This window comes from Lathamus discolor, chromosome 7 (assembly GCF_037157495.1).
Source record: "Lathamus discolor isolate bLatDis1 chromosome 7, bLatDis1.hap1, whole genome shotgun sequence".
Lineage (NCBI taxonomy): Eukaryota > Metazoa > Chordata > Aves > Psittaciformes > Psittacidae > Lathamus > Lathamus discolor.
This window is the reverse complement of record NC_088890.1, coordinates 5742046-5763701: the sequence shown is the minus strand read 5'-3', so window position 1 is coordinate 5763701 and position 21656 is coordinate 5742046. Positions and strand designations below refer to the sequence as shown.

General features: G+C 41.9%; 1 protein-coding gene across 3 annotated transcripts; it reads right to left on the bottom strand.

The window, feature by feature from the left end:
* Window positions 1-522: 522 nt before the first annotated feature.
* ITIH4 (inter-alpha-trypsin inhibitor heavy chain 4) lies at window positions 523-18524 on the bottom strand. Of its 3 annotated transcripts, none has more exons than XM_065687173.1 (22): window positions 18411-18524; window positions 16664-16824; window positions 16101-16205; window positions 15275-15437; window positions 15063-15173; window positions 14850-14978; window positions 13908-14024; window positions 13166-13334; window positions 12092-12208; window positions 10393-10574; window positions 9371-9553; window positions 8662-8801; window positions 8175-8329; window positions 7659-7691; window positions 6636-6668; window positions 5844-5897; window positions 5436-5474; window positions 4841-4954; window positions 4088-4262; window positions 2504-2658; window positions 1460-1643; window positions 523-854 (listed from the first exon to the last, which is right to left on the bottom strand). In XM_065687173.1, the coding sequence occupies exons 1-21, from the start codon at window positions 18483-18485 to the stop codon at window positions 1474-1476; spliced, it is 2580 nt and encodes an 859-aa protein (XP_065543245.1). In that variant the 5' UTR covers window positions 18486-18524; the 3' UTR covers window positions 523-854; window positions 1460-1473. The 3 variants fall into 3 exon arrangements, with proteins under 3 accessions (XP_065543245.1, XP_065543244.1, XP_065543246.1); XM_065687172.1 differs by having other exon boundaries at window positions 1483-1643; XM_065687174.1 differs by lacking the exon at window positions 5844-5897 and having other exon boundaries at window positions 1483-1643.
* Between the last annotated feature and the right edge of the window lie 3132 nt (window positions 18525-21656).

Sequence of the window (21656 nt, the reverse complement as noted above, 5' to 3'; positions counted from 1 at the left end):
CAGTCCCCTGATCATCCTCGTGGCCTCCTCTGGACTTGTTCCAACAGTTCCATGTCCTTTTTATGTTGAGGACATCAGAACTGACAGCAAGTCAGGGGCTGCTCTGCAGCAAGTCTCAGTCTGCTCTGCAGGTGTTCATAAAACAGCCTCTGGAACTCAGCTATGACAAGTGGGACTGCAGCCAGTGCAGGTCACATCCCCCACTACGTGCCTACTGCTAATTTCATTGTCTTTCAATGTTGTTACAAACCCATCTCCAGAAGAACCTTAACACAGCAAGGCTGGGGTTTCTCCTGTTCCCCCCAAAACAAAGAGATACATGGTAAACTAATTGTGCTCTAAACTTTCCAAAACACACAGCTCAAGAGCATTATCAGTTGTAACTGTCTCAAGAGTGTACATCTTAGAAATCTATTACTGGCTGCATGACACATTCATGGATTTATTTGACAAATTGTTGGGCTGGGTGATGCCACTACTTGTTTTTAGTTGGAAACCTAAGTCTGTGTGTTCATATCAGACTGAGAGCTGATAATGTTAATTTTATTCAGTTCATTCACAGAAATCTTCAGCAACATAATCCCATTGAGTATTATAAACCAGTTTAAAATATCAAGCAAGTGCATTCTCATCTTGAAAGTGTAATTATTTCAAGATAAAATATTTGTGACAGTTGTAAGCAGTAACAGGTAAGGCTTTAACTGTGTGGTTTTCTTGATGAGAAAAAGTATTTCGAAGAGCATCATTTGCATAGTTTTCTTTCCCAGAATACTCTTTTCTAGGGAGTTAGATCTATTGACCAGCAGGAAACAGGTTCACTGGCTGACTCAAGGCTCTAATCGTTCTCGTACTGCCTGAAAAAGAATTAAAGCAAGAAAGATTTGGGATAAAATGATCAGAGAGCAGGCCCAGAATTGACCTTATGCTTGCAGATGGTACCAGAAGCCCACGTGGCCCAGCAAGGACCTCTCCACTCCCAGCGCTGGAGGTGCTGGTGCTGGGGGCACAGGAACAGAAGCTGCACACTCACAGCATTTCTTCCACACCACAGAAACTTGCTAAAAGCAACTGAGGTGTAAACATTTTTTCTCATGGTAAATGCAGCTGAGGAAATGCACTCCCCTGTCCTTATGAAGGAGGCAGCAGAACCTTGCTTTATTTGGCATTTCTTATGAAAACTATAGCCCCAGGTTATGATCTCTGCCTGACCCCTATTCCCATCTACCCATCTTTCCAGGCTGTCTAGGTCCTTCTGAAGGCCAGCACAGCACCCTAGGGTATCAGCCACTCCTCCCAGTGTATTGTCGGCAAACTTGCTGAGGAGGCACTCTATCCCTTTGTCCAAGCCATTGATAAATAACTTAAACAAGACTGGACATAGTACTGACCCCCAGGGAACACCACTAGTTACACGTCTCCAACTAGACTGTGCCCCTGACCACAACCCTCCGAGACCCACCATTCAGGCAGTTATCAATCCACCTCATCATCTACTTGTCCAGCAGGCGCTTCCTGAGCTTGCTCAGGGGGATGCCAAGGGAGACAGTGTCTAAAGCCTTGCTGAAGTCCACTGAGGAGTCTTTCATCAGCTCTCTGATTCACGTTGGAATTATTCTCAAATCGTGCTTTTGAATAAAATTGACCTAAGAAACAGACACAAGTTATTTTTAAATAGGAAAAACTCTGAATACTGTTGTCCATTTAACCCAAATGACAGCTGTAACACCAAGAAAGCAGCTTGTTGCCCCAGAAAACAGACCAACAAAACATTTCTAACACTTGGAAGCTCCCTCAGCAAGCTAAGAACATTCCTGTGTTTCAGCTGTGATCTGTTATCCCTAACACTCCTCCCACAGAGAGATTCAGCCTCACTCTGATGGGTTTTCAAGGGTTTTGTGGGTTTAGAATATGCAGCCTCTCTGTCTGTGAAGTTTTTGAAACAACTTCAACTTCAGTCCCACCAGGATTTTTGAAGCTGAGATGCTCAGCACCAGCTGGCTTTCATTTTCTAACCCGGACTGTTTACAATTTTATGTCCATTATTTATAGTTCACTATTTGACATCAAATGAATGTGCTGTATAAATTATGTCATTCCAGAGCACTGCTGAGGTTAAGCCCAACTATTATTTTAGTCTTATTGTAACATATTCTAAACCAATCATAGTCAGTAGAAAAGTATTATGTTATGTTTCCAGCGTAAAACCTCCCCTCTTGCAGAGTAGGGTCCACTGTGCAGTGAGTGGTGCTGCTAGATGCCTGAAAAGAATAAAGTAAATATAAAGCTTCTCTGGAACCCCCGGAACTACAGCATTCCTGCTGCCTTGCCTGCCCACTGCTTTTTATAAGAGCTGGTAAGGACCCAGGGAAGTAAAGTCTGAATAAGGGCTTATGATGTGGCTGAACACCTCCCCCTTTCCCCCCCCCCCCCCCCCCAGTATATTAATTTCAGAAGCTTAGTTACAAAATCACTCTTTGTAGCATACATCTGTAATGATACATACCCAGAGCTCCACTGACTTTGTCAGAAAAACGGTCAGCGTTCAAGAAATGCAGCCCAAGGAAATCCTCTGGAAACTTTATAAGGGAAATTTTTACCGTGACTGTATCAGACAATGATGCTGTAACGCTCCTTTCCTTTTCAACTGAGATGCTCAGCCTGGGAAGTAAATAATGGCGTTATTTCCAAGGAGAAAATGAAGAACAATCTGTATTTAGATAGACATTCATTAATTAAAATAATTTACGTATTGTGTCTCCTTGCAATTGCATTTTTCATGATCAGTTGGTGATTATTTTTAAGCTGGAAAATATTAAGTGGCGTAATCTTTTCTCTCTACGCTGCACAACAGATATTTTTCATATCAGGTTACATACAAGTATACCAGAGAAAAACTTTTTGCTGAGGAAAACACCTTATTATCCATAATGACAAGAAAAACTTGGATGGAAAAAACCAAAATATTTTTCATCATTTTAATGAGACCAGATAAAATAATTCAATCTATTTTATCAGCAAGTCCGATACTTTTTTCTTGGCTATTTCACAGTTTTTTTTCAGACTTTGCCTTTCTTCTAAGCCATTCTTCTTTTTTTTTTTGACCCAGGTGGGCTTGCAGAACACACACATTCACTGCAGTTTTCTCCCCTGCAGACCAGGTTAGATACAAACACCCCTACGTATGCTGGTGTACAAAGCGCTGCAATTGCAAAGGTGCTGGTCTGAAGCAGAAGGATCATTCTGCTTGGCAGAAAACAAACTATAGAGGGGCAGAAACCCAACATGTCCTTGGTTCCATTTGGATTACAAAAATAATTGAAAGTAGTAGGTTTAGGACTTCTGTTATTGTCTAGAATGGCTTGTAAGGGAGGGAGTGCTGTGTGTCCTGTGCCCCACACTAACAGCAGAGGTTTATTCCAGCAATGCAAAAAGCTGGTGGAACTAGTTACATTCTGCTCTTTCCTGTGGCGGTGAAGGATCCTGCTCTAATCAGTTCGACAATAAATTCTACATTTAAAGCACTCTCTCCAACAGTGGGCATCTAGTTATAGACAGCTATTCAAACACTTTCTGCCTTTCCATAAAAAAGGTCAGCTGGCCAGATGTGAGTTGCTGGTAAAACTGAGGAGAAAAAACCCCTTCAGCCTGTGTGGAGCCAACTGATATATAGAAAGAGACAGTGAATGTCAAAGCCATCACTTCACAGCACTCACTCTGCAGCTGGAGGAACACAAAGTGTCTGCTAGCAGCTGGCATGGCAGTGGCACGGGGGCTCCTATATGCCACAGCGGGTCCTTTTCTTTGGAAGATAAATGTTCTGCCTCTGACATCAAAGCAGAAAGGCAGGCTGAAAGTGCAGTTGTCTCATTCTATTACACAGGCATAGAGAATTAAAATCAAACCTTTTTTGTTCTCTGTATTTGAAATGGAGGATTGTGAAGGTACCCTACTTCCACTCATGATGAGTTACTCATGCAATAGGACATCTGGAAGCACTTACTTGAAGCAAACGTGAAAGCGGAGGCCTGGATGAAGAAAGATCTTATGCACTGTCAAGTCTGGGAAAGGACAGGGTGATGTTTCTTACCCCTGAATGGTGGAGGTGGCCGACTCTGTCCATGGCAGCCGAGTGCTCTCATTATTGTGGTGCAGGACAATTGCATCTGTAGAGACGTGGATTTGGGCGGGGGGATTCACATAGTTGATTTCAAACTGCACAAAGTGATTTGTTCTGTCTCCGAGTTTCCCCGTCATAGTGAGTCCTTTAATGACAACAAAAAATTGTCAAGTGACTGTGGTTTTAAGGTACGAGTGATCTCAATAAAGCTGCTTCAGCTTTGTTGCTGAAACACGTTCAGGGTCTCAAACCTAGTTCTGGGAGGCACAGTACTGCAGGCTTCAGCTCCATGTGCCCCAAGACTGTGGTGGGGTCACCAGAATCCATGGCCCTTCTGAGCACAGGACCACAGAAAAACTGCAGTTTGTAAAGAGCATGCATCTTTCCACTAGCAGGTAGGGACCGCAGGGTTTAAGGTCTCTACATCCTAGGAAGCCCCCAAAGGCTGGGCAGCAGAAAACCCTGAAGACCATGGCTGTGACACCAGCAGAAAGAGGTGACTGCCAACTAGACCTGTGAGAAATGCCCTGAGCTGTTGCACAGTGGAAGCTGATATTGCCTAATAGAAAGGAAAAATTAACCACAGCCTCTTCGATCACTGCAAGGCAGCAGGTGTGATATTATCCTTCACAAAAGGGTGTGATTCCCCAAAACACCAACTACTCTCATAGACCAAAGTGATTCTCCTTGTCCTTGATATCAAGGGTAATGGGGCTCACTCACCTTGCTCCGTATCTGACAGCAGGTGGACAGAGGGCTGGGGTTTTCCATCAGTATTTAAACAGACTATTTCATTTTGTTTGGGTAATTGGAAGAGAAGCTGTGAATGTACGTTGACTGAAAAGCCAGAAGAACAATGTTAGCATGCAAAGAAAACTCTAACCTGTGCCCTCTGGTTAGGCAGAGCAAAATCATATAGTCAATTCATACCTAAAACACTAGTTTTAACTTCTATAGAATAGAATGATTAAAATCAACATAGTCATGATTATTGAAGAGCACACCCAGGCACAGCACCTTGATATGAATGAAAATAACAGATTTTTAAACTTAAGAGTTTATCAAAGTCAATGAGCTCTTAAAAAAGCCAAGGTTGAAGATACATTATACTGCATTTCTGTTGGTGGTTATACCCTTGTGCCAGGGAAGCTTTCTCATGGGATATTTTTCACTTATGCGGAAAGAACTAGCTAAGGTTTGCATGAAGGTAAAAGGGTTTTTCATAGAGTTAATGCAGTCAGAAAAAAAAAATAGATGAAAACCTGTACATTACAGTTACATTAATTATTACAAAGGAACTAGTATATCCAGTACTCACCAACAGGTTGTGCTCTCATTTTTTTTCTTTGCCTGGCAACTGAAATACTTAAAATTATTATGTTATGAATAATAATTTCTCCTTATTATGAAGTTTATTAATTCTTCTTAATAAGAAGAGTTTAACAAAACATTTTCCTTTAAGTTGGCTAATTCACCAAGAAGAACACTATGACAGAAGCCTTTACAGCAGAGCTCTTCACTGACTTCTATGGACAGCTTTGTTTCAAACAAGATGTACCAATGGGGAAAAAAAGCACAACATCCCATGCCTAATTCTCATAGGATCAACACTGGGATATGCCCAGCCTGAGCTGCAGGAGGGTTTAGAGCTGTGTTTTTAACAGCTACTACATTGAACCCAGCACACCCACCCCAGCTCCTCTTGCACACAACTGTGAATAACTACCTACTGACAACAGCTTCTTGTTGCTGCCAGACTGGGGCTCAGAGCGCCATCGACCTGAAATAAAAGGTTTTTCCAATGTTTGGTTGGTCTGGGGCCATGCCTTGCATCTCCCTCCCCACTCTTTAACACACAGAATCTCCCACTGGTTGCCCACTGGCTTTTTTGGATACAACCACATGTGCAAATGTGAGAATCCTACGCAGGACAGCAGACAGCACAGGCTCTGCGCTATGGGAGCTTATGGGGATGCTGAGCTCTGCCTGCAGCACCCTGGGACTTCCCCCTTGCAGAACAGGCATTGTCATTGTGCCCCACACTGGCTTCACATCGCAAACCCCAGGACGGTAAATATTTCTTTTTTTTGATGCCCCTTTCCTTCATAAAATCACAGAAGGGTTTGGGTTGGAAAGGACCTTAAGATCATCTAGTTCCAACCACTCTGCCATGGGCAGGGATGCCTCACACTAGACCATGTTGCCCACGGCTCTATCCAGCTTACTAGTATATGCTTTTCCAGATCTCCTACATTTATTTTCAGGAGTTAGACTGATTTTTTTTATTTCTGAAAAAGGACCACATTGTTTCCCTGAAAAGGGACCAAGATTGTTTTCAATAGTTTGTAATTAATTATAAAATATCTGCAGACTGAAATGCATATAATAAAACCTCAACTGTATATCAAGTGGGCATCCACAATCAAAGTGTATTTATTAAAGGAATGTTGCTATCAACCTACATATTAAATGAACTTTATAACATTATTCTGAATATAAACAAATGAGAAGCACTTACCAGGAAGTGATGCACTCCTCAGTTTGTAAGCATCTGGAGAAAGAGAGTATTTGTATTTTATCCATGATTGTATTACATACTCTATGGGACTGTTTCAAACATCAAATCTGTAATTCTCCAGCTGCCTTCCTTTCCCAATGTAAACTATCTGCAGTAATGAGGTCCACAGAACATTAGCACTGATCACAGAATCACAGAATCCCAAGGGTTGGAAGGGACCTCAAAAGATGATACCTGCAAAATATTTCCAGCCAAAGGATGGAAATGGACAAAAACTGCTAAGAACTTTGTAAGGAAAGGATTAGCAAAAAGGGTTGCCTGCAGTATGCCTGGGCCCTCACCCGCCTTGCACATGGGGATGAGGAGGGGGGAGTGTTGGTGCCTGAACAGGGCAGGATGGTTGCTGGGCCATGCTTCTTGTCAGGGAGTTTTCTGCTATAAAACTCCCTAGGGCCACTTTGAAAAAGGTTACCTTCAGAGAACAGGGCTGCACTGTAACACCCTTAGTAGATTACTGTGAAAGAACTAGAGCAAAACCGGGGCTTCTCACCTGTAAAAGCATTGCCATTATGATATATTATCATAGCTGAGATTATCAGATTAATTATGCTGGAAGTTCAAAATTTATGGTCAAACAATCCATTATTTCCAGAAAGAGAGAAAAACATTAACCTAAATCATCCTCAGAACTCATTCCAAAATATCTTGAGCTTAATTTTCTGATAGATGCTTGGTACACAGTAGGAAGAAGCAGAAGCATCATCAGCACCATTCACCTGAAGAATCCTCATAAGTAAAGACAATTTTGACCTTACAGACTTTCTGAATGGAAGATTTTCTCCCTTTGACCATGTTATCCACCGAAACCCTACACAGACCATGGCAGTCATTGCTTACGTTTTGCTTCATGTATTATTTTAAATCTCAGATAATCCCTTCTATAAACAAACACAAGCTTCTTTTTTTAATTTCATTAGAGACTATTATGGAAATATGCTACTGGAAAAGGAAGAAAACATTTACCTCCTACTGGAACACTGTTGCGCTTCTCATTATCTAACACAAAGAAAATGAACAGATTAGTGTCATACAGTCAACAGCGAATTACTTTATCAATGTGCAAACCAGAAAACTGGGACAAGCAGGTGCTGGGCTTCAGAAGATGAGCTTTTTTGTGTGTTAAAGGTAGACAGAGTACTTGCAAGTGGCGACATGCTTTCCTCCCCTGCATTCACTTTTCTACTTTAATGCTACAGAGAAAAGTGGCAGTGGCAGGAATGCTGAGTACCAACTGTTAAATTACTTTTAATTAATATTTAAACTATTTTCCATTTCAACAAGAGTGCCCATTTCACCACTTCACCTTTTAAAACAAATCCTGTATGTTTTATCTGAAAAGATGCTAATCCCTGAAATCCTGCCTCCAATGTGGCTTATTACTGCGTTATATCACTAGAAAATGAACCTATACTGGAGGTCAACAACAAATCCTTAATAACAGCAGCATATTTCAAGGGGACTGTTTGATACCCCATTTACCAGCTTCAGTGGGTTTGTTTGCCAGGTCTGTCTGCTCTTGGTCAGCTGGTTTGGTGACCACCATGGAAGTGAGGGGTGTAACAAAGCTGTACCGCAGAGACAGCTCTAAAGCTTGAGCCTCCAGGGTTTTCTGGTCCTCTTCTTGTGCTGAAATACTAAAGTCTGTGTTAATAATGAAGAAATAACATATAGAGACCATGAGCAGATCATCTTCAGATTCTTTTTCATATTCATATCATGTATTTCAGAGTAATGTCAAGAAGAATATTTTATATTACCTTTTCATATGTGTATATACATCTATATACACACATTTAATGATAGAGGGCTATCATAAACTGAAAGGCACCTCATGTTCCTCACACAGGCGTGTAGTATTCTTCCAGTGTACTATGTTTTTAATACTATCTACAGAAATATTTCTTTGTGGTTTTTTCATTTGTATTTTAAGTTAGAAATTTGTAATAGGAAACATGAAGACACTTACGATTTTTCCAGCAGCTGCTGAATGGTTAAGTAAGCCCACAGTCTCTCTATGAAATTTCCAAAGATGTAACTTTGATTTTGAAATACTTGCTCCTTCTCTTTGACATTTGCTTCTTCTTTAAGAGTCAAGTCACTAGAATGCTAAAGTAGGAGAAAACTGACTGTCAAAAGAAGAGTTGCAGATTTCTTTTAAAATCACATTATTAGACTTCAAATAACATCTTTCAGTACCAAAGTGTCCTTTTTTTGTTCCTCAATTTTGTCCTTTCCCATTGAAAAATGCAACTTGAAACTACCAAAGCAGCATGTATTTTGGATCTATATTTATGAACTTGAAATGGTGTTGAAAAAAGAAGGTAATGAAGTTGTTCTATTGCATTATTTTTGAGATGAATAATTCATATTTCCTTCTTTATTCTAAAAATACAAACCAGTTCCTAAAAATGCTTGAAAGGCCAAAATACTACAGTTTTGAAAAGATTAAAATTCCTGTTTGCTTATTTGTGGATATACTTCAAGGTTTTTATTTTGCAGTAAATTCAGAAGAAAATTGCTTGAATTCTCAAGAATTTTCCCCAGATGGGAAAGCAGCACAATGCCCAAATGCAGAGAACATGTACTGCACACAAAAGACTTCCTGAAGTCTTTTACTGAACTATAAAAGACAGAAGGGTTATACATTTTTCACAGTTAGTAAACTAAGCACTTACTGACTGAGCTTTGATTTCTACTGGCAAAAGATCAAGCTCATTGCTAATTTTTCCAGATACAACAATTTCAGATCCTTCAAAAAACAGCTTGAAATCATTCTTTGTTAATCCCTCAATGGCATTTTCTGGATACTGCATTTCAATTTTCTTTAATATTGGGGTAGCCACCTCTTGATAAAACCCCTAAAGAGAAGCAGAGAGAGAGTGCACACATGACTGCAAAACTGTGCAAAACAATATACTGAATGTCTAAAACCCCTTTAAAAAGAAGGGAACAAAGCTTTTTCTTCAGCAGTATAGGACTGCTGGTAGGAAAAGAAACCATACATATTTCTTCGCAAGGTTCAGCACACCTTCTCCAACCAGGCTTGAGATGCCATATGAACACTTTTCACAGTAATTCAAATATCCAACCAAGATCCCCATCCCGTTCAGTCAGGTGTTTTGCTTTATCCCTTTTGAAATCTGATTTTTTTTAAACTTGACTGATCCTGAGGATGAATCTTTCTCCTTCTGGACTGGGGCTGGCATGAAGCAAATCCAGGCAAAACAGGTGGAATTGGCTTCCCAAAAAAGAGAACATCTCCGAAGTTACAACACCTCTCCAAATGGACAGGAAAGATCCAGGCTGGTGGTACTGCAGAGCCAGTTTGCCTGTATGTGCCTCAGACTACCTGCTGAGTTTTAGGGAAACCATAACAAACAGCTTCCAACGGTAGAGCTTCAAGGGGTTTAGAATAGGATCCAAGAACAGATGTTTTCTCACCATCACCTCCCCTGGACAATCGGTCTTTTTTGCAGAGGTACAGAAATGTGTGAGTTCCCAGGTTTGTCCAAACACAGTGATTTGAGGACGACTTGAATCACGGTTAGGGTACAAATCCTCAGATGCTCCCAAACTGTTTCCCTCCCTCCCCAAAATCATCAGATAAACTAAAACCCAACTCTTTATCTCAGAAAATACTTTAAGACATAAGCCATAGCTGATAAATGTTTTTTCTGGCATATTCCTTAGTCCTGACCTGGAGCTGCAAGGCTGCATCAGCATTTTCATATATACGACGTGCTATTCCCCCATTGCTTAGGGCCATTTTCTCCAGGAACTTATAACTGACGTCAAACCCGAAGCCAAGGCAGAAGAGAGCATATTTCCCATTGACTGCTTTTTTAATGTTTTCTTGAATAACTTCCACATTACTCTCACCTGGAATTGAAACAAAAATATACACTTGTTTGGTTGGGTTTTTAAAAAGTAGAAAAAGACAGCAGCAGGTTTAATGGAAAACTCTGCCTAAAGCCTTTTAGAAATTATTCAGAATAAAATCTTGAAAATATATGGGATAGCATTCCAGTAATTGAGCTGAAGATGAAAGCTTCACTCTGCATATGGAGTGCCAGAACCTCATTCTCGCCCCTTAATGACTTTTACCAACTCCTACTCATGTTGTCATGAGTAAGTGCAAAATACTTTATAAGATTATGGGGGCCAGAGGAGGTTTTTAGGACAAAAGGGACACACTCTACAAATCAACAGAGCAAGGGATGGAAATACTTGATCAAGGATTGGGAAGACAAGTACCATCCATAAAAATTATGCGCATCAATTCAGAGAAGAATGGACTGGTTAATGGTGTAATTCACACAAACTGCCAATTAACTCAGCCATGCTCCTCTCTCAGCCCTTTTGCTGACAAAGGGAAAACATTTTCATGCCATCATCTCATCCCATTTGAAGAGCCACTGAGGGCCCTGTATGGAGAGCTTCTCTATCAGCACTTCCAGGCAGGAACTGCCTGTAGCAGTATTATGCGAGCAGCTCAGATTTTTTCCCTTTCAGCCTGCTTTACCAAGGAAGGCAATGTATGCAATAACACTGCATGTGTTCACCTGGCACTCCACACTGGCCTGATTTCTAGCCAGCTTGTGGATGTGTGATGTGCCTGGGGATACTTCAGACTCACTGTGGCTGTGCTGAGTAGGCAGCACCATAAGATGAATTATATCTAACAAAAAGAACGAAACAAACTGACCCCAAACCAGTGAGGATCACATGATGTGAAATGCAGAATTATCTTATTAGAAGGCTTACAACTGAATAAATATTACTGGACTCGAAGAGATACTGGTTGCCACACAAACTTAGACCAGCTTCTGTTCAGAACAAGCAATGTTTGTGCCATTGCATTGGGAGTTACTGTTTATTTAATGCAACGTTTTTATCTCAACCCTCTGGTTTGTGCTATCACAGCTAATTACTGGTTAAGAGCTAGACATGGAAAAGAATATAAAAAAAGAGACCTTGAAAATATCTCAAGTTTGGGTCAAGGAGGGTGAAAAAGCATAAGCAATACCTCAAATGGGACCATACATAATATATGCAAAATGTCCATGTATTTGCTCTGGCTGCAAGTATTTTACTTTCATGTTTCAGCTGTGCCTGTAGTATCTCCAACAATTCCTTCAAGTTTATAAAATGGGAAGCCAATGGTATTTACCAAAACTGTTCCCAGCTAAATGACATGTAGTCATGGGTGGGCACCTCTTACAGCCCTTGCCATAGCCCTGTCGTAATCATCCTCTCTCCAACACAGATCCAGAAATGACCCAACCTGCTTATAACAAAGCTCTCTTGAAGCATAGGCTATATCTACCATGCTGGGATGCAAGTGTAAAAGATATAACAAATCCAGGAGAGAAAGGACTGAGCTAGTATTTACTCACCAGAAGTGGGCTGGCCATCTGTCAGCAAAATTATCATGGAGACACTCCGTTCCGGCAGCCCCTCGGCTTTCTCCAGCCCACTCACAGCAGTCAGCAGGGCATGATTGATATCTGTGCCTACAATGAGAAATCAAGCATCACTCACCTGGAAAGATCATAATCAGAAGAAATCAGTGCATTTTATCCACAGAGGTCCTGCAGAGTTATCTGAAGTTTTCTGCAGGAAGTAATCCTTCAGAGAGATGAGGATTTAGGGCTTCAGCCTACTAGGCTTAATTACAGTGTATTATATTGCAGTAACAATGGCTGAGTATTCTTTTGGGATTGTTTTCCACACATATGTCATGGGAAATACAAACATGGCTACAGCCATTAGAAAGTGCTTAAATAAATACACTGTCATCTGTCAACCCACTTTTCAGAACCGTCTCTTAGTCTTATTTGAGAAGTCAAAGAAAAGAGCTGTGCACAGATGGCTTTGGTGCTGTTCACACCTGGGATAAAAAACCCCTACATAAATACCAATAGCATAACATTAACAGGCGATAGAACCTTTAGATGTGCTTAAAACTAAATAAAACAGAGCACACCGAGTTGTGCAGCAGTTGAAATGCTTCATGCCTATTTTGACTGGTTTGTTTCTGTAGTGTGGCTTACACAGGTGTATGACTTCGAATGTATTTTATTTTACAAGGGGACCCTTGACATTCAAAAAAAAAATAAAATAAATAGCAAATTGTTGTCAAATATTGACTGAATTGCCATTTTCCTGTAGGAAAAAAAGGTACTATTGGGAAATCTTCCAGCCACCTCTATTCTAAAAATCTGAAACAAAACTTTGTGGCTTGTATGGTTCATAGATCTGATGCAACTGTCTCTCTTTATCCTTATCACAATGTAGTCACCAATCTGTCCACTCCCATGTCCAGTCTTTCTCTCCCACTCATAAGTATAAAAACACTTACTTGCTTTGTGAACTCTTTGCTGGTATACAATAAAAATATTTGTTTTCTAAGCAATATATTATGTTGGGTGCATGACTGTGGTTACAAGCATTTATGTGGTGCCTTGTACCTCCACTAGCAGAAAGAGTTTGCACAAATCCTGCAGCACTCGCCACGTTCTCTGCAGTGGCTGGCAGCAAAGAGCTCTTCCACTCCACCACTTTGCTGTTAAAGGTGATAAAGCTGAAATGATCTTCTGGGTGGAGGTCTTGTAAAATCTTCAGCAGGGCATCCCTAGTCTGTTCCAAGGAGAAAACAGTCACTTTGAATATTACTACTTCTCTGTCAGAACCAGGACTGGAATTGCTGTGTAATAAGGGGGGCTCTCAACAGCACTATTCGAGATGCAGCCCAATACTCTTACATAGTCCTAATGGCATTTTTCAGGTTGAGACCACCAGAAGGGGCTGATTCACTTAACTTGCAGACACAAAGAAACACCTACGAGAGCTGTCGTGAACTTGTCTGCTCCCTAGCAAAGCTACCTGCACAGTCATCAAGAAGGGTAAACCAGACAAATGGATTCTTTAAAATTCATTAAAAAAAATTAGAAATTATTATTCTGCAAAGATACAGAAAAATTGCTCTCTGCCTTAATGTTTGATACTTGTGAGAACAGCCATATCAGAAAAGTGTTGCTCTTTAATAGCCCAAATCTGTGCACACATATTTTCAAGTGTTTCTCTATGTCTGAAAATGTTGCTGTCTACAAAACCAGTGTGTATTTCAGAAGTGAAATTCACAGCCACTTCCTCCAAAGGCTGCTGTGTGTGACTGACGCAAGTAGGGATCAGTACTTTGAGGTAAATTACCTGTTCAATTTTTCTGCCTGCCATGGAGCCACTTCGATCTATAACAAAGATGACATTTTTGGGAAACACCGGCATTTCTTGGGGTGCAAAGTAATGCACAAAATACCCACTGACAATCTGAAATACAGAATGGGAAATCATGTATAAAATTTCATCTAACTAAGTAAATATTGCATCTTCAGATTCTGGCATAGCTAGAAGGGGGATGCATGCTCGGGATTCTGTTCTTCTAGATAAGCTCAAATCAAAGAACTATTAAAATATATTTCCTAGCTGGAAGCAAGACTATCTGTAGAAAGCAGATTACAAGAGAACAGTGCATATATGTATTATACACCTCTGCCATATGTATATCTGTATTATCACTGCATATTTTGTTACCTCTTGATTATCACCTATGAGCACATCTCTGCTCATCGACTGACTGTGATCTGTTAGCACATCCATGTATACTTCATTAGTGAAATGGTATGCAAAATAGTGCACTTTATTCCCCAGGATATGCATTGGTCCATAAATATTTTCAAGATCCTGGCTTCTTTAGTTATGCCTCAGTTGTCACAAAAAATAAATCAAGCAGTCATTTCAATAGTTACATAAAGCACATCCCCCTAAACTTCATTTGCAAGAACCTTAGATCAGCCAAAATAATAAAAATAGAATGTAGAGAGACATCTATAAAGTGTAGATTTGGTATGGAATCAAAATTTGAAAGCTTGATTTTTTTTTTTTTTTCACGGATGATTTATTCCTGCATGGTGCCTGGTGTCTTTGGGGATTTACTGAGCATGGCTATCAATTCCTGCTGACCCTGGACTAATGGAAATAGCTTTTCCTGTCACTCCTGGTGTTTCAGAGTAACTGTTGCTGTTTTTCTGATTGCACTTCACATTCAGACATATCTGTGATCTTAAAATGTTTTTATTTCCATTGATTTTTCACCTGTATATCACCTGCAGTGGCATCTCTCTTAACATCGTAACGCACAACAAAATCACCATTGAGGAGGGTTTCATCGAATTCAGGACTTATCTTCTGTTGATCTATAGTTGGCTTAAACAAAATATGAGCCTGCAAGCAATCAGAAAAAAAAGATTTAAAGCAACATATCTTAAAGCTGCCACCGGCACTAACATCTGGCAGTGGCTGCTTTACCTTGGTTTCGTTCTGCACTTTGGTGAGCGCCTTAGTTAACTCATTTGTCATGAACGTGCTGTCTGTCTCCAAGAAGCGTATGCCCTGTGGCTCGAAGATGTGCACATCAATCTGCCAGTGGAGAACTCGGCATCAGCATCTGAGAGGGAACACGGCTGTGCCCAAAGCCATCACACTGCTCCCTGCCCAGCCCTCACGGAAGGACAGCTCACCTGGAAGTGCTTAACAAGCTGCTTCGGTCGGACCTTGATGAGCAGCTCGAACTTCCCCAGCTGCCGCTTCAACAGCTCCTCATATGTCAGCTCAAAAGTGACTTTGCTGGCAGCTGCGATGCTGACAGACACGTGAAACTGCTCCAGCTTTCTGCCTGTGATTCTGCAGGGGGGCAAACAGATTTACCTCCTGAAGGGAAGGTTTGCTTGTGGTGGCCAAAGTTTATGAATTGTGCTAAATAATGGCCAAGGGGCCACATGGAATAATAAAAACAAAAGAGTAGCAGTAAATCCTATTTATTATATAAAGACTTTTCACATTGCCTGCAGTACTGTATACATCACATATATTACAATAGCATGCCATGGCTGCTGCATATGCAAGCTGAGAAATGAAACAAGAATAAAGCAGATGGGATCAAGTAGAACTGGGAATGAATACATGGGAAGCACAGATTAAATGTATCTGAAAATCTGACGTCTGCTGAAGTACCATGATCCCCTGTGCTTGCAAGGAAGCAGTCTCAGCGACTGAGCATCATCCCAGACCAGCGAGATGTTCCTGCATGATGGCAAGTCCCAGAGGAACACTAAATAGTGACACCTCCCACTGAAGCCCATTGCAGTATCAGATACAAATCATGTAAATGTGTGAACATAAATAAATATATATATATACACACACACACACACACAGAGTCCCTCCCAACAAGAACCCAAGGCTGCTTTTCACATTTATCCCTATCACATTAAATCCTGGCTCCCCCAGCCAAAGGAGAAGCCAAGTAAGAGCATTGGAGCAGGATTACTCAGGCCAGCAACATACTTGACAAGGCCGGCGCTCTGCCCATGTGAGACTGCGGTGTCATACTCCTTTTGAGCAGAAGCTTTTTCCTTTATTATTCCTGGGTATACTCTACCATCGATGGACCTGTTTGGTTGCCATAAAAAATAATTAATATCAGGAAAGCAATAAGAGGAGTGCTACATTTCATAGCCCTCAGGGCATGAGCAAGGGGTGCTGTTTGGCTCCCACATCCCACCCCATCCAGAATGATGTCAGTAGTCACCACCACAACACAGCCCTCCTCCTTGCAGGGTCTCAGGGAGGCTGAAGCAGGAGGAACACCACCACTGAGCATGTTTGTCACCCACCCTGTGGCAGCAGGCAGCCTTGCCCTCTCTACCTTATAGAATCATAGAATAGATAGGGTGGGAAAGGACTTCTATTCGGCTGCCTACTGCTTTGCCTCACAGAGCGTTTTGTTTAGGATGCTCCAGAGCTCAGCTCATTGTGCTCTTTTCCCAGGACCCCCTGAGAAAAAAGATAAAAGCACCCCCAGTCCCCAGAGCTGCCTCCTTCACACCACAGGTAAGGACTGGTCCTACATGGAGAAGTTGGTGATGAATGCTGTCTTGGGTAACTCCACTTCAAAGGTGGCCTCTCTGGACTCATTAGCTCGGTTGACAATTTTGCTGGTGATGAGGGTGTGAGCGAATCGTGATGTGACCTTACAGTCCACGTGGAGGCTATAGATTTCAATAGCATGCTGGAAAAAAAGAAAACCAGGCTGAAACTGGAACACAGGTTTTGCCCCTAAGCAGCCCTTACCTGGGTGATGTTCCTGGAAAAGTCTGATGAAAGAATGAACCGTTACAATGTCCAGCTGGAACTGGGGAGGGTGAATTGTTCATGTCCAGACTGGCCATCTGCTCATTCACATCTCTGCAGCTGCAGCCACACAAAATCTGCAGCTACGCCTGCATGTTGTTCCACAGAAGGCTTCTGTCGAGCCTTTTTCTCTGGTCTTCTCTCCCTGGGGTACTCTGAAGTAGCTGCTGTGTCACCACAATACATTGCCCAAGATGAACCTCAGAAAAATCAGATGCCTCTAAGCATTCGACCCATAGGAAGAGACCTGATAGCATTTCATGCAACTAATTATTTGCTCTCCCAGCTGTTGACTTTGCTGCATGTTTTTCAGCTTGGTGTCTTGTGTCACATACGATGTCAGGAGGTTTGAAACCCTGTGTGGGCCTCCAACCTCCTGCTGGTTGCACAAGCAGGGATGCCCTTTGAGCGCTTGTGTTTCTCCTGGTCTGGTGCTTCGTGACGCTCCAAGAAGGGGACTGTCCTGGAGCTGCCTGGAAACACTCCACAGGGAGGCTGGAGTGGGAACTGCCCCTGTAAACACCCTCCTTTTGCATTTAGGATGTCTGCTTTAAAAGCCCTACCTGTGTTTCAGCAGTGACACTAAGAAGGGTTGATATGGACATCACCAGCCTCATAATAGCCCAATAGTTTCTTAAAATAAAAAAGCTCAGCATCAGAACAGTTCACACTTCTATTTTTACTTTTCTATCTTCACAAATCTTTTGAATGACTAACTGACCTTTGGTTATTTTGATAATGCACCTCCTCTACTTTGCTTGCTAACTAACAGTATCCACAAGCATCTTCTTAAAGCACTGGCTGAAATTCAGAAGTTTAATCAGGCTAAACACGGTCAGTCAGTACTTGGGCATCAAGGCAGGAAGTGACATAGCCAAGGCCACGTGAATAATGGATGGCTGTTTCTTTTTTCATTATATGCTGCCAGAGTACACTCCATCTCCTGTTGCCTACTGACAATCCAGGACAATAGAATAAAACCCAAAACTATTCATTGAGAGGACAGTTTCTGATCCTGGCAGTATGGGTGCCTCTCCCTGCCCACCCTCAGCTGGAATCCTCCCTGCCTGGGCTGGGGCTATCTCTCCCAGGAATGTCCCTTCCCAAAGGCTTTCTGAGCACCCCTGCTCATGTTTGCTGCCCTGCCATACTGAAACCTGGCACCCCTGCAGCAGCCACACAACCTGTCCCTGCCTCACAGAAACCTGCCTGCATTCCACGCTTTCCTGAATAGGCACAATGGAAATACAAGCCTTCCAGCATAAGGCTTCCTCTGTTTCTCTAACAATCTAAAAGGCCTTAAAAGGACCCAAAGCCCTAAAACCACACCACCATACACCTAATGCTCCACAGGTGCAGCTACCAGAGGAGATACCTGCATTACCTGGCCAGTTACCACAAAATCATGGATCACCAAATGAGCAAACAAGATATTGTCAAAAAGAAATAAAATACAGCAAATACCTTTTGAGCAATAGTTTCTGCTAATACTACGAGCGAGGAAAAGACCATCAATGCAAGCAATGTTCTCCCCTCCATTTTGGAAAGACCAGATTTTCAAATGAAAACTCGGTTGGGCTTAATCAGTTAATGAGTAACTTGTGCTTGGGGATAAGATGTAGGCTTTGAAGAGACCCAGAAACTTAATATTTACACGTTAAACACAGGTAAAACTTGGACTAGGTTAACGTTTATTTTTCCAGCAGATCTTTGCTGTTAAACATTAGAATTTTAATGTTTCATAATGCATACGGTTAAGAAAACCCTATATTTTCTTTTTAAACTTCAATCTCACTGTGGCATGTGAGACCCAAGGCAGATGAACTGGTCTGTGCAACAACAGGCAGCTTTGCACGCATGAATCTCTACCATATCCAAGCGCAACAATTTGAAAGGGCACATCCTTAGTGTTACCTCAAACACATTGGAGGTCTGGAGATTGCTAATACATGCAACATTTATGTGAGATTTTACAGCTGGCAACTTCTGCAAACCTCATGCCTTGCTGCCCAACCAGGGGTACAGAGCGGCCCTCTTCAAACATCCTTTTTTGCCTCCTCTAACAAGTCATGATCCTTGTTTGTCAAATAACAAAGCCAGCTGTGGTTTGTCTTTGGCTAAACAGTAAAAAAAAAGTAATCAACCCTGGACTCCCTGAGTCAGTGTCTGTACATACATGTAGGTAAATGTACAAAAGACACAAACCACCCAAAACCAAGCGCAACAACAGCTATGCACAGGAGCACACCTGGCCTTGTCCAACCCTAACCCGGCTTCAGCGTATCCAAGCAGGGATTCTGCAATGTTGCCTTTAACCCATGCACTCAGCGGGGCTGTTTGCATGGAAGATTAGTGCTGGGAGACCTCTGCACTGAATTTACATGGAAACTGAGTGGGATTACTCTTTTCATCCCCTATTTTATAATGAAATCTTCATCCAGCAGGGACCTGAAGTGAAGTTTTTGTTTGTCAAGGCTTGGCTTGTACCACTAGAAAAAGAAATTCTCTTACAAGTCCAATTTTGTACACAAATAATTATGGACTCTGTTATATTAACAATTCCTAAAATACATGCTCACTCACGTGGTGTTTAGGTAGTCTCCTACACAGGATAGCTCATGTGACTACTAAGATACTTCATCAGAGTAGTTGTAATTCCTGTCTATTCTAGAAAGCATTTGAAACACATTGTGGGGACATAATTGGGTCTTTAGGCAGTGGGAAAAACAGACCCTAGGCAGAACCCATTTCAAAAGTTCATCTGGGCTCTACAACTGGGGAAATCAAGCTGAGAAATGGGGGCCAGGGAGAAAATTAGCACTAGACAATCCTGCACCACATGCCTGGAACTTGCTTGTTTCATTGGAAAACTTTCAGCAGGCTTCACTTGTTCATTCATTCCCAGTGCAAGAAAACAATGTTTGAAATATTGCAAATATCAACAGGACAGGAAAATAACATCCCCTAGGGCTGTAGGTTCAGAGGATCCTGTATGTATTTATATGAACACACATATACAGGTACCTTAACATGCAACCAGCTGGTGCTGTGGAGAGATGCAATCTGGAAAGACCCTTTCTTTCCTCAGCCCTGAGCAGATGAAGGCTAAATCCTGCCCTCCCTCCACAACTTCCCCACCTGTCTGCCATGGGCTGGCAGCTCCAGGCTAGCAGACAGCCCTTTCTCAACTACACCTGCTGTTTGTCCACACAAACCCACCTTTTCATATTGCTATTTTGACTTTATTCCCTCCCCCTTATAACTCCACAGTAGATGATGCCATTAGTTGTCCTAAATAAACACAAAGGTCCTGTGGAAATACATGCATCTGTGTTTGGTTCATTGCTATTTTACAAAGTGCCCAGGTGGAGAGTATGCTTCTAGTGGCCTCAGATTTGCAAGGCGATGCTAGTGCAGGGCTCAGTAATTTATTACTTTGTCAGTCATGTACAAGTTCACCATAAAGAGTCTGTTGAACACAGCTTGGTTTTACAACACTTGTGATTTAAGTAACTTTTTAAAAAATATACCACACTTCTTTCAGACAGACTGTTTATATGCAAATACTGTACTGCTGATAGCAGGACGTGTAAATAGGTGTATATCTTAACAGCGAAAAATAAAACTGCTCTACATTTGATTAATTTCTACAACTTTGATGCTTTAATCCCTTAAACCACACTGGATTATATACTTAGTGGCCTAAGATCTCCAAGAGCCAAAGCTTTAGCTTTAATTAAGTGGATCTGTCATCAGTTTTCTAATACCCACACGGACACTAAAGAGCTGCTTTAACTGCACAGCTTTAGGCTGCTTGCTCAGCGTCGCCCTGCCCGTGGGTTCACGGAGCTGGCCAGCTCCCAGGGAAAGCTGTGAAATCCTTCCCGCATCCCTTTGTGGTTTGCTGAAGCAGCTACAGGAAAACCCTGGTGCTCAGCCTTGTCCCCAGGCTCTCGAGCTCCTTGGTCCTGTACAAACCACCACTAGCAGCTGTCCCCACTGCTGTGCAGTGCCCATTGCTGCTGGTACACTGGGCACCAGTCTCATGGCACACAGTGCTTCTTACTGAAGAGAATAAACATGCTCTAAAATGACTTCAGAGCACCTTGGAGGAAGGATCTAAATCCACTGTGGGAACAGGAGATTCTTCTGAGTGCAAAATTACTTAAAAACTCAAACCCTGGGGCTTTGTCACTGATTCTTGTTAAAAAAATGAGGGGGAAAAATGAAGAAAACACATTTTCCATGTTTGGATGTACTAGATTTGCAAGGCTGAAGAAAAAGATAACAGGCAGCCTCATATGTTTGCTCCTCTCACCTACAACCATCTCCGGTCCTCCCAAAGCAGCAAGTAACTTCCGGTGCAGCAGCCAGGCTGGCTGGGGACAGGAGGGATTCCTGCAATTCATACAGGAGAGCATGGACTTGTCTGTCACAAATCGGGAACCAACTTCGTCCCAGGGGTACACTTTTACCTCCAATGCATATTTTTTAGATGAGGTCCATATTAAAAGACAAAAAACCAAAAGAAAACCCCTAGTCCTGAGCACTCACTATCACACTGGGAAGCATCACAAATTACTGAACCTGAGGACATCCTGGAAATAAAGCTGTCCACAAAATCCCTGCTCCTGGTAGATAACTTCCTTTGCTTCCCTGCTGTGCCTGTGGGGGACAGGTTTCTGTGCAGCACCAACACAGCCTAAAGCC

Excerpts from the sequence above, each read along its gene's own strand:
- ITIH4 (XM_065687172.1), bottom strand. The coding sequence starts at position 18,485 with ATGGAGGGGAGAACATTGCTTGCATTGATGGTCTTTTCCTCGCTCGTA. Across the intron at positions 14,979-15,062 it reads AAGTGCAGAACGAAACCAAG|GCTCATATTTTGTTTAAGCC; the intron begins GTAAAGCAGCCA and ends GATTGCTTGCAG. Across the intron at positions 14,025-14,849 it reads CCACTGCAGGTGATATACAG|ATTGTCAGTGGGTATTTTGT; the intron begins GTGAAAAATCAA and ends TCTGTATTTCAG.